Below are 27,522 nucleotides of genomic sequence, written 5' to 3'. Positions count from 1 at the left end.
CCCTTGCACCACATTATGCCTGCACCAGGAATAATGTATGCAAGCGGAGCATTCCGGCGCTCGGGGGGTAGTAAAAATGGCTCAAAGGAATCTATGAGATTCCTTTGCACCATTTTTATCAGCATTTTTTAATGCTTGCTAACTGCAGGCATTAAAAAGAGGCTACCATTGTTTTCAATGGCCCTCTGGGTGGTTTGCAGGATTAGCTTCAACATTTTTGACGCTCATCCTGCAAGGTGCAGTGCCACTTTTCACAAATCTGGGCCTCTGCTCTTAGTGCAAAATGCACCCTCAAATCCAAAATTAACTGGATGATGCATTTTGTACTGAGAAAATAGTGCTAAATGCAACAGTACAGGAACAGCACAGTAAGCAGGTGCTCACACTCTGTTGTTGTGATTTTAAGTAGGTATTTTTTCCTCAGATTATTCCAGATTAGGCAAATAGGCATAAATGTGTATTTTTTAGTAATTTCATGTCACAACAGTAATGTAAAATGATTGCAATTTCTCTGATTACTTTGGTGTAGTTAAAATTTTACAGAGGCCTAAATATAACTTAAAATAAAAACTTTAATCAATTTATATAAAATATGTACTTTTATAAACCATTATAAAATATACTCATATATATGTTCAATAATGACTTTCACACACTTTTAAAAAATATTACATTTAAAATATTAAATAAAAAAACCTAAAGGTAACAATGAATGAACAACTACATAATGAATATGTACATCATAACAGATATATTAACAATAAACTATACAAAATCTATAACTAAAAAGTTTGACAAATTATATATAAAAATGTGTGAAATACAATATTTACACATAAACAAAAAGTTCATTAATATCAACAATAATTTAAAATAATATTAAAAAATTACAACACAGAATAATTAAGTAAATAAATATAATTAATGTGCAAAATGAAATAAAACCATTTTTTAGATGTGATAGATGTAACACATATTTAAGCAATGAAACAATTTAAAGCAAACAACAATAACCATAATAATCAATATAAATTAAATGTATACAAAAACAGGATATTTTTTTGACACCTCCTCAAATTACATTTTCTATTTCCACTCCAATCTATGCAACAGTAAGGAAATAGTTGGACTTCAGAGGGGTTAACTGTACTATTCCCCTTCCAATCTAAGCAACAGTATGGAAAGGCTTGGATTTCTGAGTGGTTAGATTCAATATTTCCACTCCAATCTAAACAACAGTAGGGAAGGTGTTGACTTTGGAAAGAATTATATTTAGTACATACACTCCAGGATACAAGAGCAAGCAACAGTAGGGAAAGTGTGAGTCTTTGAAGGGGTTAGGTTTTCTAGTTGGACTCCACTCTAAGCAACAGTAGTGAAAGTGCTGGATCCAAGGGGGTGGGGTGAAGGGTTTCGATTTACTATTCCCACTCCATTCTAATTGAGGCAGGGAAACTGTCTGACTTTGGAGTAGTTATATTTCCTATTCCCAAGCTAATCTGAAGAACAGTAGACAAGGTAATGGATTTTGGAGGGGTTAGATTTACAATTGCCACTGCAATCTAACCAACAGTAGTGGAGGTGTTTTGGATTTTGGAGGGAATGGATTTACTATTCCCACTAGGCTCTAAGTAATATTAGGGAAAGTGTTGGACTTCAGAGAGGTTATATTTAATATTTCCATTTCAATGTAATAAACAGTAGGAAAAGTGGTAGACTTTGGCGTGGTTAGATTTATTATTCCGCTCCACCCTAAACAACAGTAAGGAAAGTGTTGGATTTACAAGGCATTTAATTAGTATTCTCACTCCTATCTAAGCAACAGTAGGAAAGGTATTTGATTTCAGAGGAGTTCGACTTACTGATCCCACTGGATCTAAGCAACAGTTTGGAAGGTGCTGTTTTTCAGAAATGCTATATACATCATTCACATAACTACTTTTGCTGACAAATTAATAACAAAAATAATTTATTTATACATATTAAAATTAAAGAAGAAATACTACACAAATTAACTAAAAATAAACAATTGTATTCTTGAAAATATCAAACACATTAAAGCATTTAATTATTTTAATTATAAATGACTTCCCTTTCTAACACCCAAAACAATTAAAAAGACAATAAAATATAAGCATATTAACATTACATTTTGACTTAAATAAAAAAATACACTTGAAACAATAATAAATATTTAATACATTTTACCAACATAATTATTTAATACACTTATCATTCAAACTTAATAAGTAATTAACATAACAAATATTCGATTTCAACATTATACCTCTTAAATATAATATTACTATTTAATTAACACAAAAATAATTTATAAATTAAGTATATTCCCATCCTATTCCACTGCTAACCCAACAACCAGCTACAAAATTCTAAATAAATTAATGAACATTAAAACATTTACATTAAAATCACAATTCATTTTTAATTAATCAAAATACCAATGAATCAATTAATAAACGTGTAGAATTAGTAACCAATTCAATATTCAATATTGAAATTTCATTATCAAATAAACAACATTTAAAAATGCATCATTTAATTAACTTCTCTCTCTGTTCCCCTAGAAACCCATCAACGTGCTACTGATATCAATATTAACAATTACCCTTAAAAATATTAATAATTAAAAAAATCACAAATTATGCTCAAATAAATAAAATAACAATCATTACATTTACATTAGTGATGAACATTTAATTATTTAAATGACGTTAACAAATTAATTAGCAATGAAAAGAAATATTCATTTAATTAGGTTCCCACCCTATTCCCCTACTAGTGCTACAGCTAAATTATGAATTTGTAATTGCATTAAAAAAAATAATAATAATGCCTTTGAATTTACAAACTCAAAAAATATACCTATTACACTAATAATACTATCAAATAAAATCAAAACAATACCATATAAATACTAAGGGATCATTATGAGTTTGGCGGTCACACCACAGGACTGCCAAACTCATAGAGAGGACGCGTCCACCATTGCGGTGCCGCCCCCCCTTCCGCGAGTATTACAATAGTCTCACCAGGCTGACAGGCTGAAACATTGTAATACGCGTTCCCCCGGGGATGACTCGTGGGAACACTATTAGGATATTGGCCTTAAGGGAGCCGAGGGTAATAGCCTAACACTCTAGCACCCTCAGAATGCACATTATCTGCAAAGCAGAGAGTGCACATTCCGATGGTGCCTGGGCAAGGGGGGGCCTGCACTGCCCAAGATATGGTGGTGGGCAGTGCAGGGGCCCCCCTGTTACCTCCAGCACTTCCTTTCCAACAGCCTTTTCATGGTGGGTCTCCACCATGAAGAGGCTGGCGAAAACAGGGGTTGTAATCAACCAGGTGGTGCTGAATTTAGCGCCACCATGGCTGGTTGCAAGCCCATTGGCTGTCATGCCGTCAGGAGCTGGCGGGGACGGCGGTCCGATCGCCAAGGTTGTAATTTGGCAGTCACAATAATAAATATGATAATCTCTAAAACAATATTACATTAAAAAATAATTATTGTGTTCACTGTTCTCCAACATGATATTTTTGCATTGATGATATTTTTTAACACAATATAGATGTCACACAATATTTTGGATCCAATATTTTTTATAATTCAGCCTTCTAATTAGAGCATACTCTATTATACACTAGCAATACAATGCAGATTTAATTCTAGTATCACGTCCAATTGGCCACAGTGTTTAGGCTTCCAAATAGCAGATTAGAGCCTTATGCTCTGGTTCTGGCCACACTTGGAAGCGTATTGGAAAGCAATTTTTATGTTTTTAATGTTGGATCCTGCTATTTGTTACAGCCAAACTCCAAAAGGCCTCTCATAAGAATTTTTGATTGTCAACCTCGAATTTCAAGTGCTGGTTAACAGCCAATTTTTGCATAAAGATTGTGGTTCACTCCCAAAGTGCAGACAACTCAAAATCAAGTCCTCCACATACATTTTCACAATGGCTGGTCAGGTCAGATGCCAAGAGTTTATCATTTTAAATATTTTTACCATCTAAGCGTCAACACTATTAGGGATTTGGGAAATGTATGTGGACTTTTGATCAAATTATAGGTTAAATGTAATCTACACAGAAAGTAAATGGTAAATATTGATAGAAATTAACAAAGCTTTTACAGTGTGACTCATGAATTTTAAAATTTGTGAAACGTAGGAATTATAATTTGCTCTTTTTAAATTTGTTTATGTATACTTATGGGTATTAATGATTTGTATCACTACTTTTGCAAAAAGCATCAAAAAGTGGTAGGTTGGGTTATTATGGCCTACTATGGGCACTGTTTCCCCATGCTGCATCCCATGATAGCACCCAGAGACCATTTGGGTTGCAAGATCCCCTCTGCTTAACAGATGGGATGATGTTTTGTAGTGATGGTGCATGCCTCCAAAAAAGCACCAACACCTCTTTCAAATTTGTAGGGATTCTGCCTAAAGTCCTTACAACACTGGTATTGCATCTCCATGGACTGCTGTGGCCCATGAGTTGTGGCATCTGTGTTATTTATGACGGAACCAAAGGTAAAATGCCCCATATTCAGCACAGGATTTCTATAGATCAAAGGTTTCCCAGAACACAAGTAACGAGTACTGGGTAGTGGAAGTTGAAGGAATAATGAAGTTCTGGGCTTACGTCACCATCTAGTAGCCTGCCCGAAAAGGGCCACTGAGGCCTACATCTTTTGAGGAAGACAAGGTAGTACAAAGTCATCTCCGGTCCACAGCTGCAATTCAAAAACAAGTGCAGTTAATATGTTGCACCTGGCCCCCTCTTCAGGGACACCCAAAACATTTTGCCAAAAACCCTCCTGTTTTGCTGGATCCATTTTTGTTGGCTTTAGGACTCAGTGTACTTTACCACTTCTAACCAGTGTTAAAGTGCTTGTGCTCTCTCCCTAAAACATGGTAAAACTGGTTTACACCTGATCGCCACATTTAATTTACTTTTAAGTCCTTAGTCTATTGTGGTACATGTACCCAGGACCTGTAAATGAAATTCTACTAGTGCCCCTCAGCTCTCATTGTTCCACCCATTGAAGCAGCACTTTAAAACATGTCTTAGGCCTGCCACTGCACTGCGCAGTGCAAATTTAAACTGTCATTTTGATCCAGTTATTGCGTGAGGGGATTTCTCTTATCAAAACCTCTTAATAATACCCCACACATAGGTCGGTGGATCTTTGATGTCCAATGAGAAATATGGAGCCGAGGTCAATAAACAATGCAATCAAATAACATTCGTTATTCTTTAGTCAATGAAGAGAGTTGATGTGAGTTAAAGGGTTTTATTTTAGTGTTTTAGTACATATTTTTTATCAATATTTTATTGGTCAGATTTCTTCATCAAATGTTAATGTAATCAATCTGTATTAAATAATAAGGTGAGTCAGAAGAGTATTTAACAATGCAATCAATATTAAATTAATGCAACAAGTGTGTTCTATAAGGAAACTCCCTATTCTAAATGAACAAAGTTAAAAGTGAGAAGGGAAAAGTATGCAGTGTCAGTTCAGATATCCACGAAGAGTTCCAGTGGGAGCATCCAATGCATACTCATTCATCTTTTGCATAAAAGTTGGACAGTAATCTCAACTAAATGACAGCAGACAAAATGTAAGCTAAGAATTTTCATGAAGAGATGTCTGTGAAAACTCAACAAAGAGTCTCCTCTGAAGAGTCAGAGAATCGGGGTGAAAGTAAGTCTGAATCTCCTCTGTCACGGAAAGTATAAGGATCTTTTTCTGAGCTAGTCTAGGAACACTCACTAATATAAGTACATAAATTCTAAGTTGAAACACTACAGTTTTTTCCTCTTCGTGCTGGCCAATAAGATTTGTGCACGGTCCTGAAAACAGGTTTACTCCCCATTTTCTCACAAGAGTACAATCAACTTTCAAAAGTGTGTCCTTAAACATTGCTGTACATCATCCTTGCTTTTCACAGTGTTCTCCTGAACCATCCGTCCTGTCGCCTACATATTTGGCAGTGAGTACTTCCCTATCAGTAGTTTAATATAAACAAAGGTCTATTCCCTAACTAATTAAACAATAGCTTCTCAAAACAGCAACATCTGATGCAAAGAGAAAAACATCTTGCACAGCAGATATTTAATGTGAAAACAGACCGTTCAGGATTATTGGCTTTTCTGTTCCAAGATACACAGCCAGTCATATCAATTTAAAGTTCATTATTCATTTCTATGTTACAATCCCTTCAACTATTCCCATATTTATTAATTAATATGACAGTGTCAATTTGACTAAGCTTAAAGAAAACATCTCTTTTCCATTATAGGTCTACAAGGTTTAGGTATGGTAGCCTACTACAAATTTTTCATTTTAGCATATTTCTTTTCTCAAAAGTAGGTTTCACATCATTTTATAAAACGTTTTTGTCAAAAGGTAAAACTTGTGTTATTACTGGCAAAACAACCCATTTGCCAAGCATAAACTTTCCTTTTTGATACTCATAAAGCATCCATAAGGTAGGCCGTAAAGCCACATAGGACAGCATGCATTGTATTTGAAAAGTAGGACATATGGGTTTTAAGTTTTAAATGTCCTGGCAGTTTTAAGGCCTATCTCTTCCGTGACTAACATTTGGTTACCTTCTTACATTTAAGAAGTGCCAGGTTTGGATTGGGAGCAAATGGAGATACGCTGTTTAATCTGATATGAATTGCAATAGAAAATAGAATATTCTCTATAGTGATAAAGTCAGATTTTAAATTTGAAAATGTGACTTTTAGAAAGTTGGCATTTTCATGTCCTAACTATTTGTCCATTCTGCCAATGCCCTAGGTCACCTGACTGTGAATAGCTTTGCTGTTGGAGTTTGTAAATTCCCCCAGGACAATGACAAGATGGGGGCTTAGGAATGGACAGGATGGGCCACAATGATAGTATGGCTGGGGAAGAGTTGGATCAGCCTCACTAACAGTTCAAGTGCACATAAAGGACCCTGACACCAGCCTATAGTCACCCCAGGCAACTTGGAGCCTTAAGCCACATTTCATTCTCTCCAGGCAAAATGGTGGAAAAGACTTAAACAGAAATTGGCTTTGATAGTACTCCCTGTGTTATTTCACCACTGGGATATTCATTCTCATTCAGCACTATGTCCAGAAACCTACAACAATCATATATTTCTAGGAGTCGGGCAACAAGATTTTCTGAATGCATGCAAGCAATAGCTGTAATTCTGCATAAATAAATCATCTAACTTCACATAAATCAGATCATTTCATAGCTGTAAGTTACACGTGTGACGTTTTCCCACAAGTCATCAGAGTTAGGTGAGTCTATTCTACCCTAGGGTGAAGAAGATGTTAGCAAAATACACTAGTAAAAAGGTACATTTACCACTGTTTTCCTAAACTTAAAATGATCAATTTGGTATTGTAATGGTTTGTTTAATTTCCTTTGCACTTTTAAATGTTGTTTTCTAACCATCCTCCTTATCCTTTATAACCCCTGTCAAATTAATTGGACCACATCCCACCCTATCTGCAACACAGAAACTTGTAAAAGAGTGGGAAATGCACTTTTTAAATTTATTTTCAAATGCCATACAAAATAGAACAGAGGAGAGTATCTAGGTGTGGCGTGTCTACCTTTCTTTACGAGACTGGGTGATATATTCCATAACTGAGCACAGCAACTGCAAATTTAAGACAGGGGGTGGATCACAAAACATTTGTGACTGGCACTATTAAGACAGTGTTTGCTCTAAACACTTTGACCACCGCATTATGGATACAGGATTCTGGAGTTGTTCGTGTGAGATGAACATTGTGCACATTTGCTATGTGGCATTTTGTTGTGCTAGTCATGGGTTGTTATTTGTGCTGCAGTTGGTTTGTGCTACATTATTGCAAAATTACTTTGTTTGCTGTGCTGCACTTTTTCTGCAGCATTCTGTTTGAATGTTTTGGTCATGATGTACCTGCCAAACTATGTTTTGATCAGTGTCTAAACACAAAATGATGGGGCCTCCCTGCAGAATTTGAGGAACTCCTTCAGGCTCCCATACATCAAAGACAAAATTGTTCTTGGGCTGAATTGGAGCCTTCTGAGGGGTTGCGACCCATTGAATAGTTAAGGGCCTCCTCTGTACCACAGGGGATTAGGCAGCTGCAGCAGCCTGATTTATTCCCCTGGTTTTGATTAGGTTGTGATGTTGCTTTCTATGTGTTTTGTGTTATGTTTTGTTGTTTACTTTAGATATTTTAACAAATGTTACTATATTTCCATCCAAAATGAGTGCACATCTTGAAATTTTGTGTGACAAAGAACTATTTACCACTTTCTAAGGTAGTCAAACAGCGCTTGTCCAACTGTTCAACCACTTAAAAAATCAGTCTGCCTAAAACTGTGGCCAACACTAGTGCTCAGTTCATGTGATGCAGACCACAGTTATTGAAACATGTAAAACATTTCCTGCTTTTGGCTGGGAATGTAACAACGTTTGTTGATATATTTAAAGTAGACAACAAAGTACAACAATGTAACAACAAAAAGCAACACTTCAAACAATTAAAGCATAATAGGGCACAACACACCAAAACAGTCAAACCAGAATGCAATAAGAAAGCTGTAGTACAACACAACATCAAAATCCAATAAGCCAGTCAAAAAATGATATTGAGAAAGATAACATTCTGAACCAGGCTTTTCCTTGGCTTTTCAAAGTATCTGGGACTCTGTTGCAGCATCAGTGCCTCTCTGTCATTACCTTTTCCATTTTCAAACAACTTTAGATCTCACCTATTCAAACTCACCTCCCCACGGAGCTAAATGTCTCATTGATTAACTTCCTCCAGCATGCACTTTTGATTGTATTCAATCCAAATCAGTGCCTACTGTATAGAATATATTTATATTGCCATTTGTTCTTTGTACATTTTTAAGTCAATATAAATATGTTTGAATTAAATAAATAAGTTCTCAATTATTTGAAATTATTTATTTTAGTAAAAGTTTGACTTTTTTGCATTTTTTCTGTCTTTACCACAGGCATTAGACTTTGAAACAAAAAAAGCATACACATTTAAGGTAGAAGCCTCCAATGTACACTTAGACCATCGGTTCCATTCTGCGGGTCCCTTCAAAGACACAGCCACTGTGAAGATCAGTGTATTGGATGTGGATGAGCCACCAGTTTTCAGCAAACCTGTTTACAGCATGGAGGTTTATGAAGATACTCCTGTTGGTACCATCATAGGAGCTGTGACTGCACAAGACCTTGATCTTGGTTCTAGCTCTGTAAGGTAAGAAAGGAATTCAAATTTTCCGGTCTCACTCCAGAAAACAATACTACACACAGTCAGTCCTTCATCATTGTTTGATGGCTTTCTAACCAATCTCAGCTCTCAACATTTTTACTGGTGGTTTTCTCCCAAATCTGTTTGTCCTCCACTAGAGCATAACTAGTTTACCCTCTCTTTGATTGGGTAGGGTGCAGCATTCCACTGGAACATCATAGAACTAATTTGTTTTAAAAAAATCTCAATAATTGCTTATGCGCTGCACAAGTGTACATGTTTTGGTTTATAAAACATTCTCATACTCTTTACTTAGAACCTGAACTACCCCACCTCTCCACTCCCACCCTCATGCCTGATGCTCCTCTGTTGTTGCCCCAGGTACCCAATGGTGGTCTTACTGATGCAGTAGATGCATTTCTAAGCTCCTCCAACATTCCCTCCTCGGGACTGAAGGCTGCCTTGGTGACACCACGGATGTTTTTCTGTTGCACTATCCAGTGCTATTAGTCACATTGGAGCCAGCTGTTATTGGCTATGCTAATGATGATGATTAAAAACTCCGCATGAAGAAATGTGGGTGGCATCATCACATGGCATTAAAGCATGTATCTTATTTGACAAAGCAGGGCAAGTTGCAACATGTGATGCTATGGGCATTTTGAAAGTACAGAAAGAAATATTTTTATTTTATTCTATACACTATCAAAATGGATGGTCATGCATTGAAAAAGCCAATCACATTGCTCCCGCAACATGATACTAATCAACTTTGCCAATGCTTGTTTAATATGTGAATGTAAATACCAAGTTATGCCTTCTTTATTTTGAATGTCCTTAATAAAGATCTAATCTACATACACTTTTTTCATATGCAGTAATTACGCCCACCAACAGTTGAGGCTTTAGTGAGAAGAATGGCAGGTGCCTACATTTCGAGTGAATTCCAGTGATCACACAAGTTGATGGTCAGAGCATCCATTGGTGTTGGAGTTGGGCTTATTTAAGGGTTGCAACATGCAGAAACTTTTCATCCCAGCTTGATCCTCTACCAGCAGTCTTCTCAAAACACTCAACACCATTGCACACTCATCCCCAAGCAGCAAGCACAGAAACCTCCTGATATGCTGCACGGTTAACAATGCAACACAAGGGTAGCTTTCAGTTCATTACCTGGAATGTTCAAGGGTTGTGCTTCCAGCAGAAATATTATGAAAATGCTAGCATAACTCAGTCAGTGGGGCACATATATATCATTTCAGGAGATACACTTAAGGAGTGTGAATGTAATAAATTACAACAAAATAGAGGGGGCACCTGTTCGGCACTGTGTATTTGGCATTTGCCAGGGGAGCTGCCATGTGAATAAAACGTGGGGTACCCTAAGTAGTTGATGATGCATGAGTGGACCCACATGGGTGATACATGCTGCTCAGGAGGCAGCTGGACTGTCACTCTCTTGTGATTGACAGAGTTTACTTGCCCAATGTTCATGAACATCTCTTACTAGGATTGCTATCCTGCATGCTTGCTGAATGCGCATCTCTTTAATGCAGTCCTAGACACAAGCCCTTATTGTTCTCACCCACTGTTCCCCAGGATCGCTCTGTGTGCACTGTCTGAGAGCTCATAACTCAGCTGCGAGCCTGGGGGCTGAAGGATGCCTGGAGAGAAAGGAACCCAGGTATACTCATATTACTCCCCCTCACAACCTTAATGTTAGGTTCGATTGCATTCTCTGCACCCTAGCCTTAGAGCAGCAAGTGTATCACATCACTTACATTGGCAACACCCTCTCAGACCATAAGCCATGGAGGTGGGCTTTGGAGGGTGCGGATTCCTACCCTGATCTGAACCAGGAAATTCCAGCCCACTTGGTTGGAAAATCTGACCCTTAAAGAAGAGCTCAGACAAAGTATCATGGATTATTACCAACATAATGAAAATATTGCATCTTCCCCTCCCACAGAATGGTGGCTATTGCATTAATGTCACTGTGGGCCCCTCAGGGTGATCAAAAACATGATTTAAAAAAATAAAAGATTCCCTACTCGCCTTTGAACATGCTGCTGCTAATGATTATGTGCACCTAGCCAGCCTTACTGAAGAACAAACAAAATATAGCTGGAACGGCTTTGGTGTCTCGACCGGACAGCCTATGCTGAAAACATCCATTCTGAAGGAAATAAGTCAGGGTGCTTACTAGCATGGCTCATATGCCATGCCCCCCTAAGCATCCCATTGAAGAAATTAAATCACGTTGAGAGCAATTAATGAAGCATTTAGGTACTTTTATGAACACTTATACACAGATGACTGGACTCAACTACAGATGACTTCCTAACATTCACCCCCATCCCCCAAATACCACAAGAAGTGCCAGAAGAACTGGTGGCTCTGATATCAGAGCAGAAAATCAGGCAAGCCATTTGCTCTTTGGGTAGGAACAAAACCTCTGGTATTGATGGGCTGCCAGTTGTATGCAGCTTACAAGCCACTCTTTGTGCTCAGATTGGTAAAGCTTTATAATGCAGCAAAGGAGATTGGTCACCTCTGTGCTGGCACTAATGTAGCAGTAGTCACTTCCATCTCCAAGTCCAGGCCTGAACCACTGACTGGATCCTCATAGTGACCACTTGCCATTCCAAATACTGACTATTAAATATTCAGGTAAATACTGGTCGACAGACTCCTCCCATTGCTCCTGGTATTAGTAAACGTCAATCAAAAAGGCTTTATTCCACACTAGAACACAGACCTCACAATTAAATGACTACATCACCTCTTAGATGAGGCCCCACAGACTGGCTGGATACTGCTTGTATATCCCTTGATCTCAACCAAGCATTCTATACAATGATTTGGTCTACCTCCTGTGTGTCCTTGGCTTTTTGGCCTGGGGGATCAGTTAATAACTCTTGTACACAAATCTCATTGCCAAAGCAAAAACTGGCAGACATGTTTCAGAACAATACACATTGGGTAGGGGCACCTGGCAGGGATGCACATTGCCACTCCCCTGCTGTTTGCCCTGGCCTTGGAACATTGGCTACACATTTTAAATTGCAAGCAATGACTAGGGGTTTTCCCCGGGGAGGGTGTGGTAATATGGATACAGGAGATAATAGATCCGCAGAAACAAAGTAGTCTTCAATATTTATTCCAAGTTAAAGTTCTTGAGTGGAAAAAAGGAACTCCAACCTCACCCAAGCATCCAGCACTTCCAACTGTCCAGCACAGAATGCTGTCTCAGCTAAGGAAGAATCTAAATGCCACAGGTAGGGTTGGAAGATACCATATACAACAAATAAACACCACATAGTACAAACACCCCAAAGAACATAGTATACAACCCAATATAACATGACACATAAAATACTACCTACAATGTTGATTATCACTAAATACAATACTACAGAGGGACATGAACAACATGCTCATGTATGTCTGAGACACTGTAGCAGACCTAAACCACAGAACAAACACTTTTAATCAGTTCCATGAATTGTTTGGAGTGTGGGTCAACTGTTTGAATTCCTGGGTCTTTCCACTCCAGTGAATGGCTCCAGAACAACAGATGATGTTGGGCGGGAGGCCACTGCCATGGCCAACTCATACCTTTTGATAACTAGAGATAAATATTTATCACTTGTGCACTGATTTGCTAGAAACAAATCTGGGCAGGGCACTCACTCCTGCTGCTTATGAAATCCCCAATTATGCCCACAACCTTATTTTAACATTAGAGAGCTTCTACAGAACTTTACATAGTTGGCCTTTGATAGTTTTACTTTGCATTTGCTTTTTGACCTGCATGCATTACATTCCAATACCATATTCAGGTGAAAATTGATTTATGACTACACTGATTCAATTTTCAATTGCATCACTATAAATTTGTAAATAAACCTTCATGCTTTGCAAATTTACTCCTACCTATCGTTACTGCGGGGAAACATCTGCTTCATTGTCATTGATATGTTGTTGTATTTGATGTTTTAAGCCCCAGTTCAAGATCAAGATCCAGCAGAGTTGTTTTAGCGGAGTATCACATTTTCACTAAGTTTGCCTGGTTCAGCACCATCCTTATCATCCTGCGAACATAAATATCATAGCTGTGCTCTAGACAAGTTGAAATTGTTTAATGATGGATAAAGGAGCACCAAGAAAGAGCAAATTGTCCAGTCCCGAAAGGATGAGTACCTGAACTACTAGTTGGTGAGAATACTTGGGCAAGAAAGATAGGATATTCCTCAGAATTTTAATAAGGAGAAAACAAGTAGAGGAAACTTCATTGATATGATATTTAAAGGATGGTGAGGAATTAATTGCGAGCTTACAAGCTGAAGAAGTTAGAGTAGGTGTTGTACCAAGCTCAAATGGCAGCCTTCCAGATGTAGACTCCATTAGGTTTTAAAGAGTTACCGATCATCTAAGCAGAAACTTTGCTGATACACTCTTTAAACCTTAAATTTAGCTTGTGTCTCAAGAAAATTATAAGGTGATAGCATGTTGGGTATCATCAGTATTGGTCATGAAGGAAAAGTCATAAGAGCTAATGAGAGCAGCAATATCGAGCATGTATAATTTAAAAAGGGTGGGGCTCAGAGCCGAGCCCTTTGATAACCCTGTGTAGGAGGCTGGCCTGGTTTGTAGTGGTACCTTTGGTACTTACACCTTACACCAGGTCCAGTTATCCCTTGTTAGTGAATGAAGCAGTGTTCTAGCAGCTTAGGCTGATAGAGGTAGCTATAGCAGAGCAGCTTAGGCTGAACTAGGAGATATGCAAAGCTCATGCAATACCACTTATAGTTGCACAGTACTTATACACAAGTAAAGATAATACTCAGTGTTACCAAAAATAAAGGTATTTATTTGGGTGACACAGTACCAAAAATATATTAGAGACAATACTCCTGGAGGTAAGTATTATACACAATATATACAATAGACACCAAAATTAGGCAAGTAAATAGTCATAGAACAATGCAAACAGTAGGAAATCCTATAGAATGCAATGGGAGAAAATAGGTCTAGGGGCAACACAAACCATATACTAAGAAAGTGGAATGTGAATCACAAATTCCCCCCTAGACAAGTGTAGTGTGTGCAGAATCGCTGGGAGAGTAAGAATACAGTAAAGGTAAGTAAATTACCCCACCCCAGACCCCAGAGAAACAGTAGTAAAGTACAGCAAGTTTCCATAGGACACACTACACCTCGTTTTGGGGATTTTGCAGCAGCCAACCAAGTTTGCAAAGAACAACAGCTGGATTATTGGACCTAAAGATGTGCAAAGGAAGGGGACCAAGTCCAGAAGTCGAAAGAAGTTCCAGGAAAGACAGGAGCCACTGCAAAACTAGAAGAGGGTGCAAAAGAAGAGTCTCCAGTTAGTTGAAGACTGCAGAAATGCACCCTCGGAAGATGCCAGTGGGTTCCTGAATGATGCAAAAGATGTCCCACGGCGTGAAGATTGTTGCAGATGAAAATTCGTGTTGGAAGGCACCAACAAGCCTTGGCTACGGCAAAAGTGTGTTTTTCATCAAAATGGCACTGGATGGACCCAGGAGGGACCTGGAGGCCTCAACCCTGTGGGGGCTCTCAGCACTTTAGAGAGCCCTCAGGATGCCAGCCAGCACACCACAAGCCACAGGATCCTGGTTCAAAGGAGGTGCAAAACGCAGTTGATGCAGCACAACAAAAGAAGGTCCCACACTGCCGGAGAACAACTCGGTGAGTTTAGCGTCGCATGGTGGAGTGCTGGGGACCTAGGCCAGGCTGTGCATGAAGGAATTTTGCAAAGAATGCACAGAGGCCTCAGGAGGCGAAGAAGACACAAAACACAGGGGTACTGTCGTTCTCAGGGAAGGCAAGGTCTTACCTCCTCCAACTTGCATCTGCAGGACCTCAGGACAGTCTATGTTGATGATGTCCACCCTCTGTGTCCTTAAGAGCATGCTCGTTGCCGTGAGAGGAGTCCCAGGGTACCAGTCGTCACCTTGGAATGTGCCTGCTTGGAGCAGAGGAGTGAGTCCGTCACTCCACGGGAGATTTCTTCTGTCCTTCTGGTGCAGGATGAAGACAGGGAGTCCCCAGGGCATGCACACAGTGGAAACTGTTGCAGTTGCTGACTTGGAGCTGAGGTTGCTGAATAAACGTGTCTCTTGTAGACACTTTGTAGTAGTTCCAGCATATCTTGGAGCAGGCTGCGGTTGATCTGAGGTCAGAGGATGTTGACTTTTTTGCAGAGGATTCCTGAAGGAATCTTGCAAACAGAATCTGAAGAGAAACCACAGGAGATAACCTAAATAGCCCTGAGAGGGGGTTTGGGTACCTTAACAGGTATGGACCTCTCAGGAGGGGTCTCTGATGTCACCTGCTGGCACTGGCCACTCAGGGCCCTCCAGAGTACCCCCACACCTTGCAAAGCAAGATGGCTGAAGTCTTGGACACACTGGAGGAGCTCTGGGCACCACCCCGGGGTGGTGATGGACATGGGAGTGGTCACTCCCCTTTCCTTTGTCCTGTTTTCCGCCGAAGCAGGGGAGAAAGGGTCCCTGAACTGGTGTAGGCTGGTTTATGCAAGGAGGGCACCATTTGTGCCCTTCAAAGCATTTCCAGAGGCTGGGGGAGGCTACCCCTCCCCAGCCTGCAACACCTATTTCCAAAGGAGAGGGTGTAACACCCTGCTCTCAGAGGAAATGCTTTGTTCTGCCATCCTAGGACTGGGCTGCCCAGACCCCAGGAGGGCAGACCCCAGTTTGTGAGGTGACAACAGAAGTAGTGGAAGCCTCAGAGAGCTGATTTGGCAGTACTGGGATCCATGGTGGAGCCCCCAGGATGCATGGAATTGGCTCCCCAATACCAAATTTGGAATGGGGGGGACAATTCCGTGATCTTAGACATGTTACATGGCCATATTCGGAGTTACCATTGAGAAGATATTTATAGGTATTGACCTAAATGTAGTGCACACGTGTAATGGCGTCCCCACACTCACAACGTCCGGGGAAATGGCCCTGAACTATGTGGGGTCACCTTTGCTAGTACAAGGGTGCCTTCACACTTAGTAACTTTGCACCTAACCTTCAGCAAGTGACAGTTAGACATATAGGTGACTTATAAGTTACTTAAGTGCAGTGAAAATGACTGTGAAATAACGTGTGCGTTATTTCATGCAAGCTGCAATGGCAGGCCTGTGCAAGGGTTTGTCTGAGCTTCCCATGGGTGGCAAAAGAAATGCTGCAGCCCATATGGATCTCCTGGAACCCCAATGCCCTGGGTACCTAGGTACCATATACTATGGACTTATAAGGGGGGTCCAGTATGCAAATTGAAATTAGTAAAAGTAGTCGCTGGCCTACAGTGACAAATTTAAATCAGAGCGAGCATAAGCACTGAGATTCTAATTAGCAGAGCCTCAGAGACACGGTTAGGCACTACACAGGCATGCATATTAGGCCACAAATTATGAGCACTGGGGTCCTGGCTAGCAGGATCCCAGTGAGACAGGCAAAACAAACTGACATATAGGTTTTTATCTATGAGCACTGGGGTCCTGGCTAGCAGCATCCCAGTGACACAGTAAAAACACACTGACACACACTCAGAAACAGGCCAAAAGTGGGGGTAACCGTGCTAGAAAGAGGCTACTTTCCTACACCCTGCTGGTAATTTTCTGAAAAGGGGAAAGAAATGGCGCCAGTTATACAGTTTGGGTCCAATTTGTAAGGAAAGAAAGGAACTAGAGTGGAATCATGAATGCCTACCTGGAAGAGCCATTGAATAAGTGTCTGAGGAGGTGCTAAAGTCAAGAACGATGCAGAAGGTTTTACCTCTTCTACCTAGCATCAGTTGCAGATCACCTGCCATAGCAAGCAGCACAGATTCAATTTCATTCACAGGACGTAAGCCTGATTGTGATGTATTTAAGATTTTCGGTGTGTCTGTGAACTGGCAAAGCTGTTTGTTGAAGGTTACTTCCAGTATTTTAGCCGGTAAAGGCAAAAGGGAAATAGACCAAATGTTTGAAAAAGAAAATTGTTAGAGCGTGACAGCCGTTATGGTGGTGTTTTCCCAAACCTTTTGCCTATTCACCTCTTGATTGCTGAAATTCATTTTTGTTGGGTTTAGGACTCTGCACACTTTACTACTGCTAATCGATGCTAAAATGCTTGTGTGCACTTCTTAATACATGGTAAAAATAGCCTACACTTGGTTGGCATATTTATTGCACTCATAAGTCCCTAGTAAAGAGGTACAACATTTACCCAGTGCCTGTAAATTAAATGCTACTAGTGGACTTGCAGAACGTGTTGGCCACCCAATTAGGTAGCCTCTTAAATCATGTCTCTAGCTGTCATTGCAACCCATCTACAGTTTTAAACTGCCAATTCAATGTTGTAAAATTAACCTCTTCCCAGGCTTACACCTACTTTTTGGTAGATATGAGTCAGCAGTAAGGCAGGGTTCAGTGTACTTAAAAAATTGGACATGAACTTATAAGTTTTATATGTCCTAATGGTGAGAAACTCCCAAATTCATTCTTCACTACAGCAAGGTCTGCTTCTCCCATATGATAATACTGGGTTGCCTTAGTATATATTTAAGTGAAAACTTTTGAATGGGAGTATGTAGGAATGTTATGTTTACACTCAAGAGAATTGTAATTTAAATCAGCTTTAATGGTATAATTGGATTTCAAGTCACAATTCTGAAAATGTCACTTTTAGAAAGTTGGCATTTTCTTTTCGTAATCATTTGATTCCTGTAGCCTGGGTCACATGACTAAGTGTAGTTGGCAATTGGCATTTGTGTATTCCCCACTGATAGTATCACAAATCGGGACAGAGTATTGGCAGGATGGGCCATCCTGACCTGATGGGAGGGTGAGAGCTGTCACCTACCTTACTTGCACTACAAAGAAGCTGCCTCAGCACACACACTAAAAACTTCCCACTAGCCTTTTGTGTCTCCAGATATCCTGAAACCAGGAAAGGAGGAAGGAAATTCTAGAACCAAATAAGGGGGGAAATCCAGAAGTTTCTTCCACTTTATAGCTGTCATCAGCTATAAATAATGGACAACCAGAGCAACTCTTCAGTACACTCCTGGACCAGTGGATACTACAGAAGAAGGGCTGCCCTGCTGCCAGAGCACTGCCCTACTGCTTCAGCCCTGCCCTGCTGTCTGAGAAGGAAGACTGGACCTGCTCCTTTAATCCCAGGCTGAGTGACTTCAAGGGTTAATTAGCCCACCTTCTGTTCTGAGCTACAGGGACACAACAAATTCCAGAGGCCTCCCTGCAACTGCTCAACTGACCTGCTGCACTGGACCTGCCGGGGCCTGCAATTGGCCCTGCATGAGCCCTGCTGGCCTCTGCTGGAGTGAGTTTGTGATCCCCAGGAGGTGCATCCACAGGTCCTGGACCCTTGGCAGGCAGACATTAAGCTCCTCCTCTGATCAAAAGGAGAAACACTTATGATTTGGGCCCTTAGCCATCCTGAAGGGGCCCATATGAACCAGCATCTTGCCAAATCGAAGCTCCAGTCAACCTGACTTTTTAAGCTTTTTGGACTGCCAGTGACAATCAGTAATGCGAGGTCTGCACTTCGTGATACAGAATCAACAGCCTGGTGCGACCGCCAATGTTAAACTTAGAGCAGTGACCTTCCACGAGGCCCAAAAGGATCTGCACGCTACAGCCGGCTGTACTTCATGATACAGTGAAAACAAGCTGCTATGCTTTCCTTGCTCCTTACAGCTCCTCCACCCCGAACTGGACTCTTTGTGCCATACTTTGAGTAGGTAACTTTTTCCAGCAGGTCTAACATGATCTCCATATCCAACAGACACTTCAATGCAGTCAGCTTGTGACTTTCCCCCAGTCCAGCACGATCAGGTTCTTACCCAAATCTTTGAAATTGCACATTTCCGATTCGACTAATTAGATTTTTGATGTTTTGGTCTTATATGAGTTATTATATTTTACTTTATTTTTCTAAATTGGTGTGAGATTCTTCTTGTGCTGTTTTTTCACTGTATTACTGTTAGTGTGCTACATAAATATTTTTATGCCACATTGCCTCTAAGTTAAGCCTTTCTGCTTTTGTGCCAAGTTACAAGAGAGTAAAGCACACTTTAATTCAGTGACCTTTGTGGTTCAGCGTGACAGAGAATGAGGTTGTTGCTTGAGATGGGTGTTCACCTCCCTCAACCAATAACCCAATTTATAACAATAATAGATCTGTATTATTTATTTTTTTAGTAGAGGAGTAAACAGGGTTAAATATCAGTCATTGGAAACTAAACCAGAGCTAAAAGCTTCATTCATAAAGGTGGAAAGAATTGGGCATATGCTGTTAGAGACCTTCTTCAGGATGTGTGCAGGGCAGGGGGCTAGGGCAGAGCTGAATTTGGTGGTACTCATACTGGATACTCTAGCAGGAGTGATCTTAGTAAAAGCTTTAAAGTATGCAGGTGGAGAAGCTTGTAGTGCAGGAGTAACGGATGGATGGGTAGTTTGTGTAATGATACTTCAATATTTTCTATTTTGTCCTGAAAGCACAGTGAAATATAAAACCACAGACGCACAGAAGGAGCGACCTTGGTTTCAGATGCCTAAGCGTTTTCTTGACAATTTGGAAACGCTCCTAAAATATGTTATTGGAATTTTGTATGTACCGGGCTAAGATATCACAGAGCTTCTTCCTTTCTGTATTTTTATAAGTTATGAGTAGACAATTTTTTCGTATTCGAAGCACTGCGTTCGATACTTGCATTTGAGCTTTGTATATTGTTTTCTGCTAAGAGGTTGTCCACAGAACAAGCAACAGATGGTCTAGCTCTGTGAGAGGCTAGTATTTTCTCGGGGTGGGCTAAGAATCAAGAGCCTTCCTGATTCAATTATTGAATGTTTTAGCTTACAAGCTAACGTCAGAGCTGACAAGTTGCAGTGGGAGAAAGTATAATCAGGCCTTGCGTAAGAGAAGTAGCGTTGACTTTGTTCCATCTCCTGATATCAGAGGACGAGCATGCTGTTGTATTGGGTCCTAAGACAGAGTGAACAGGATACCAAAATGATTGTTCCGGTTAAGAGGGATAGCTGGGAGAACAACTAGATTAGCATTGTTAACATTGTCAAATACAAATGGCGTCCAGAATATAACTTGCCTTGTAAGTGGTCTCATTGGTAAAACTTTTATTCCAAGGCCTTTAGGGCAGTAATTCCTTTTGAAGTGGATAATCAAACCATACATTTTATTCACCCAGAATGTTGAAGGTAGAGTATTGAGGAACATAAGGAATTATAAAAGGAATGAAGTTGTCCAGGAAGGCCCAGTCACTGGTAGACAGCTGGTGGACTATTCACAAGGAGTCTACAGAAGGCCATTTTAGGGGTAATCATTAATTGCACCAGAGCAAAGAGGAGGGATAAAGTTGATGCTGACAGTGGAACAAAATTTAATAGGTGCTCCTCCCCGAATTTTGCTAGGTTGGTCAACATCAGTTACCCTGTAGCCTTGAGGACTAGCCCGGGGTAAATAGGGGCCAGATGAGTCCTCAAGCCAAGTTTCCGTAATGAAACAATATTCAATTCCTGTGTAGTTATACCTAGATGAATTTCCTCTTTATGTATCAATCAATCAATTACAGACATTTATAGAGCGCGCTACTTACCCGTTAGGGTTCCAAGGCGCGGAAAAATGAGGGTTGGGGGGTTTGTGGAGACTGCTACTGCTCGAAGAGCCAGGTCTTGAGGAGTCTTCTGAAGGCGAGTAGGTCTTGAGTCTGTCGGAGGTAGGTAGGGAGCGTGTTCCAGGTCTTGGCGGCGAGGTAGGAGAAGGATCTGCCGCCGGAGGTGGTTCGTTGGATGCGGGGGACGGTGGCGGGGGCGAGGCTCGCGGATCGCAGTTGGCGGGTCGGTGTGTAGAAATTGAGTCTGTCGTTGAGGTAGGTGGGGCCGGCGTTGTGGAGTGCTTTGTGTGCGTGGGTGAGGAGCTTGAAGGTGACCCTTTTGTCGACGGGAAGCCAGTGGAGCTCTTTGAGGTGAGGGGTGATGTGGCTGTGGCGGGGTGCATTGGTGATGAGTCGGGCTGAGGCGTTTTGGATGCGTTGGAGCTGTTGGAGGTGTTTTGCTGGGATTCCTGCAGAGTGCGTTGCCGTAGTCCAGTCTGCTGCTGATGAGGGCGTGGGTCACTGTCTTCCTGGTGTTGGTCGGGATCCACTTGTAGATCCTGCGGAGGGTGCGGAGGGTGTTGTAGCAGCAGGAGGTGACAGTGCTGACTTGTCTGTCCATGGAGAGTGTGGAGTCGAGGATGAATCCCAAGTTATGGGCGTGGTCGGTGGGCGTCGGAGCCGTTCCAAGGGTGGTGGGCCACCACGGGTCGTCCCAGGCGGAGGGGGATGTCCAGAGGATGAGGATTTCTGTCTTGTCGGTGTTTAGTTTCAGGCGGCTATTTCTCATCCAGTCGGCGACTGCTTTCATTCCTTCGTGGAGGTTGGCTTTGGCGGTGGCAGGGTCGTTGGTGAGGGAGAGGATGAGCTGGGTGTTGTCGGCGTAGGTGATGATGTTGAGGTTGTGACGGCGGGCCACTTGTGCGAGGGGGGCCATGTAAATGTTGAACAGCGTTGGGCTCAGGGAGGAGCTCTGGGGGACGCCGCAGATGATGTTGTTGGCTTCTGAGCAGAAGGGTGGGAGGCGGACGGTCTGTGTTCTGCCGGAGAGGAAGGATGAGGTCCAGGCTAGGGCTTTTTCTTGGATGCCGGCTTCTTGGAGGCGTGATAGTAGGGTGCAGTGGCAGACCGTGTCGAAGGCCGCTGAGAGGTCTAGGAGGATGAGGGCGGAGGTCTCGCCGTGGTCGAGTTGGCGTCTGATGTAATCTGTGGCGGCGATGAGGGCGGTCTCTGTGCTGTGGTTGCGTCTAAATCCGGTTTGCGAGGGGTCGAGGACGTTGTTGTCTTCAATGTGGCGTGTCATTTGAAGGTTGACGATCTTTTCTGCGACTTTTGCTGGGTAGGGGAGGAGGGAGATGGGGTGGAAGTTCTTGAGGTCCTTGGGGTCGGCTTTGGGTTTCTTGAGGAGGGCGTTGATGTCTGCGTGCTTCCAGCTTTCCGGGAAGGTGCCTGTTTCGAAGGAGGCGTTGATGATCTTGTGGAGTTGGGGCGCGATGATAGAGTCGGCTTTGTTGAAGATGTGGTGGGGCAGGGGTCAGTCGGTGATCCGGAGTGGATGGAGTTCATGATTTTGCGTGTTGCGTCGTCGTCGACGTTGGACCAGGCGGTGATTGGATTGGCGATGCTTGGGTTTGAGGTGGTGACGGAGGTGGGTGTTGTCGGGGTGTTGAAGCTGCTGTGGATGTCGGCGATCTTGCTGTGGAAAAAAGCGGCGAGGGAGTCACAAAGTTCCTGGGAGGGCGGGATGTCGTTGACGTTGGCGCTGGGGGTGGACTGTTACTTTACGATGCGGAAGAGCTTTTTGCTGTCGTGTGCGTTGTTGTCTAGACGGCCTTTGAAGGAGGACCTCTTGGTGGTCCTGATGAGGTGGTGGTACCGGCGGATGGCGTCTTTGAGGGTTGCATGGTTGTCCGGTGTGCGTTCTTGGAGCCATTTCTTTTCCAGTTTCCTGCAGGCGCGTTTGGAGGCCAGGAGTTCGTCTGTGAACCAGGAGGCTTTCTTGCTGGCGAGGTTGCTGGGGGGTTTCTTCAGTGGGGCGAGGATGTTGGCGCAGTTGTTGATCCATTGTCTGAAGTTGCAGGCCGCAGTGTCTGGGTCGGTGGGCTCGTTCAGTGGGTTCTGGGAGAGGGTGCTAAGCAGTTGTTCTTCGGTGACTTTGCCCCAGTTGCGGCGGGGGAGTTAGCGGATGTGGTGGTGTGCGGTGTTTTTGTTGTAGGTGAAGTGGATGCAGTGGTGGTCGGTCCAGTAGTGTTCGATGGTGTCTTTGAAGGTAACGTGGTCGCTGGTGGAGAAGATGGCATCCAGTGAGTGTTCGGCGGCGTGGGTTGGTGTCGTGACGAGTTGTCTGAGTCCGAGGTTCTTGAGGTTGCTGATCAGCGTGGTGGAGTTGCGGTCGTTGTTGTTCTCGAGGTGAAAATTGAGGTCCTCGAGGAGGATGTAGTCCGTGGAGGCGAGTGCGTGGGTGCTTGCGAGGTCGGCGATGGTGTCGCAGAACTGGGCCCGTGGTTTGGGGGGTCTGTAGACGAGTGTACCTCTGAGGGTGGTGTTGGGGCCGGTGTGGATCCAGAAGTGTAGAAGCTCTGCGGTGTTGAAGTGGTCGTCGGTGTGGGTGGTGATCTTGAGGGAGTATTTGTGGACGATGGCGAGCCCTCCTCCGTAGCCGTTGGTGCGGTCCCTGCGGGAGATCTTGTATCCGTCTGGGATGGTGATGGCGATGTCTGGCGCGGATGAGTCGTTCCACCATGTCTCGGTCAGGAAGGCTACGTCCGGGGCGATGCTATCGAGCAGGTCCCAGAGTTCTACGGCGTGTTTGCGTGCGGATCGGGTGTTGAGGAGTATGCAGCGGAGGTGGTTCGGTCTGGTGGTCGTTGGTTTGGAGGTTTGGTCGCAGGAGAAGTGGCAGTTGCAGCAGGCGAAAGGTAGCAGTGTTGGTCTCGGCCGTTGTTGAGTGCGTGGAGGGAAGCGGCGTCGTAGCTGAGACTGGGCGGAGTGCAGTGCGGGGTGCGAGGTCCAGGGGTTCTGGCGCTGGGCGCGGGCCAGGCAGCGCAGCGACCTGCATTAAGAGGGGGTGGAGGGAGGGAGGAGGAGCTGGGGGCGGGAGCGGGCGGGGCCGAAGCGGCAGGAAAACGGGCGAGGGAGCGGCGAGTAGGGAGGGGGGTGTGAAAAAAAAGGAGGGAGCATACTTTCAGGCAAAGACTGAGTTGGTGATTAATCACTATAAGAACAATACCCAGAAGATTTTTGTGGGTAAAAGGGAAAGGAGCGAGTTGACCTCACTATATAGATCATAGAGTCAAAAGGCAGTGTATAGGAGGTGGGGCTACAACCATTGTGTATTGCGGTAACATTAGCTATAGATTGCTTGGTTTTGCTTTCTGGTGAGATGAGATTAAGTAGATAGCTTACATTGGAGTTACATGCTGCGGGGGCAGGCAGAAAATGATCATCACAGTCGTATACCAAGAGCCAACCAGAAGGGCAGTCCTGAGTGGAGTCAGAGCATGGACAAGCATAGACAGGCTTGCATTTGGTGCATCACTGGCTCATCTGTTTGCGAGTGTCTGCGGCAGAAACTTGAAGCAGTTCCACGTTTTAGGCTTCAATGGCCCAATGCTGCTTTTAAACATTTGGGAAGTAGGTGCCATATAGCACATTTCTGGTCAGTAAGTTGCTTACTGTGAATAAACTAAAGAAAAAATAAAGGCCAACCTGCACAACACAGATACAGGAAAAAACAGCTAAAATAAGCATGTGAACAAATCAGAAAAAGTACAAAAAACTAAAATAAGAATGTGCTTAGTTTGGTGCTTGAATTCAAAAAATTGGTTAAAATATCAAAGATGATGGTGGAGCCATTCTCCCTGGGATGGATACAAAGAACAGAAGTCTGTGACCAAATCAAAGGATAATAGTGGGTAGCAATTCATGTCCAAATGGATGCTGTTTTTCTAACAGAGTATTCCATGGCCAAAGGCAGCTCTGGCACATTCAGGCAAAAGATGTCGTCTAGTGCCTTGCTAGGCAACAGGTTGTTGTATGCGGGTAGAGTGAAGTGTAAATATAGGGCATTTTTGTGAATCAGGCTCATAATACACTGGGAGTTGGCATAGCCCATGGGGTATTTTGTCAGTGTCAAATATACGCTGGGAGTGGGATTTGTTTATTTGGCAAGTTGGTTGAAACACAGAGGACTGGGTGGATAAAAAGGTGTGAGATGTGTCATTTTCAATAAATGCTATGTAATAAGTAAGAGGTCTGGACATATTTGTGGTTATACTGTAAGGTTTTGTTCTTTGACCCTATGTGAAAAAAATTGGCCCAGGTTCTGTCAGACATAAAACTGGGACTTTTCACAAGCTGGAAGCTATTATTTCGATCAGGTCAACTCCCTTGTTTGTTCACAGGGCTATCCCCCCATAATGAAATCTCCTATCATTATGTTCTGACCGACAGTTTTAAGTTCTACCAGTGCAGGTAGGTAACTGATATTGTAAAGGAAGTGTTTGCTTCAAAGGTGCATTATGCAGATATACCCTTAATGAAAGTTATAGGTAATTTGGAGCTTACCAATTGTAGCTCATTGGCAAACACTGGTCCCATATCTTATTCTTCTCCACATTTCCATATTCTAAGATGACATTCTACACCTGCATTTCAACCTATCCATATCTGTGATCGGATTACCTTCGAACTACGTTTCTGCAAGGCATGTGGAATGTATTTTGTTTCTCCTGATTAGTCACAGGTGTCAAGTGAATGTGTCTGTTCTGAATGGGTGTTTATTATAATGATTTTAGTGCTCAGATTCTTTTAGTTGTGAAGACTGTTGACAGATTGACTGCAATTCACCTGACCTGCCCAAATGGTCTTGCACTTAGAGATCTGTCCTTTGAGACTGCAGCAATCTGGAGCTTGGCCCTTGTGTGTCATTGATTGTCAGCCTTTGTGGAGTGATGTGCTTTACCCTCTGTTATTGGTTAGGGTTGTGGTTTGGGTCACAAAAGGTTGTATTTTCCAGGAAAACTACAAGAGTAAGTTTCACTTGCTCATTGAAAAATGGGCCCAGCGTGTCTTGCTTCTCAATAGATTCAGCGTAAATTGTAGAATTGGTGTCTGAAAACTGGAACCTGTGTTGAAGGAAAAATATGGATCTCATTAGTCTTAATATGGTAAGATGAGCCACTATTCGTACACGTTATTGAACACCACAGCTCAAATAAGGGATGCAAGAGACATAGGGGCATATTTATACTCCGTTTGCGCCGAATTTGCGTCGTTTTTTTCGACGCAAATTCGGCGCAAAACTAACGCCATATTTATACTTTGGCGTTAGACAAGTCTAGCGCCAAAGTATGAGGAATGAGCGTCATTTTTTTGCGTGAACGCCTTCCTTGCGTTAATGAGATGCAAGGTAGGCGTTCCCGTCGAAAAAAATGACTGCGACGCAAATGCGTCGTATTTATACTCCCGGGCAAAAATCACACCCGGGAGTGGGTGGGGCAAAAAACCCCGCATTTGCGCCTCTTTTTAACGCCTGGGTCAGGGCAGGCGTTAAGGGACCTGTGGGCTCAAAATGAGCCCACAGCTGCCCTCCCATGCCCCCAGGGACCCCCCCTGCCACCCTTGCCCACCCCAGGAGGACACCCAAGGATGGAGGGACCCATCCCAGGGACATTCAGGTAAGTTCAGGTAAGTATAATTTATTTATTTTTTTATATTTTTTTGGGGCATAGGGGGGCCTGATTTGTGCCCCCCTACATGCCACAATGCCCAATGACCATGCCCAGGGGACAGAAGTCCCCTGGGCATGGCCATTGGGCAAGGGGGCATGACTCCTGTCTTTACTAAGACAGGAGTCATGTAAATGGCGTCTGGGCGTCGTTAAAAATGGCGCAAATCGGGTGGAGGCGATTTTTTTGCCTCAACCTGACTTGCCCCATTTTAAGACGCCCTAACGCCATTTTCCCCAACGCCGGCGCTGCCTGGTGTACGTGTTTTTTTTCCACGCACACCAGGCAGCGCCGGTCTGCTAGCGCCGGCTAACGCCATTCAATAAATACGGCGCCCGCATGGCGCTTCAGAATGGCGTTAGCCGGCACTAAACTTTTTGACGCTAAACTGCGTTAGCGCAGTTTAGCGTCAAAAAGTATAAATACGGGCCATAATTTGTGAGGGTAAAAATCCATACATTCCGTTCCTGATTCATAGAACATGTAGTTAACTTCACTAATGGAATGTATGTACATTGAAACTGAACCATAATGGGCTTTCTTTTATGTGTGTTTCTCAGTAGATCAATTTTAAAGGTCCCTGAATGCCCACAAATCAACCTTTATGACTTTTGATAAATCTGGAAATACTAAAAAATTTACTTTTTTGAAGGACAGGAATGGCTGTGTTGAATAATGTGTGTTGGACCTGGCTTTTTGACAGGGACATCCCCAAACTTTTTGCCTCCTTCCTCCTATTTTTTTCTGACCTGTTGTTGTTGGCTTTTGACCTCTGGGCACTTTACCACTGCTAACCAGTGCTAAAGTGCATATGCTCTCTG

At 42.7% G+C, this 27,522-nt stretch overlaps 1 protein-coding gene across 5 annotated transcripts in view; it reads left to right on the top strand.

The window, feature by feature from the left end:
• The window catches only part of CDH12 (cadherin 12), a 2,251,017-nt gene that overhangs the window by 2,171,453 nt on the left and 52,042 nt on the right, over positions 1 to 27,522 (top strand). For all 5 annotated transcript variants that reach the window (XM_069219514.1, XM_069219517.1, XM_069219515.1 and 2 more), the window contains one exon: positions 9,049 to 9,302. In XM_069219514.1, coding sequence (XP_069075615.1) covers positions 9,049 to 9,302 — 254 coding nt within the window. The remainder of the gene's footprint in view (positions 1 to 9,048; positions 9,303 to 27,522) is intronic.

The sequence above is a fragment of the Pleurodeles waltl genome, chromosome 2_2, assembly GCF_031143425.1.
Source record: "Pleurodeles waltl isolate 20211129_DDA chromosome 2_2, aPleWal1.hap1.20221129, whole genome shotgun sequence".
NCBI classification, from domain to species: Eukaryota; Metazoa; Chordata; class Amphibia; order Caudata; family Salamandridae; genus Pleurodeles; species Pleurodeles waltl.
This window is presented reverse-complemented; position numbering and strand designations above follow the sequence as displayed.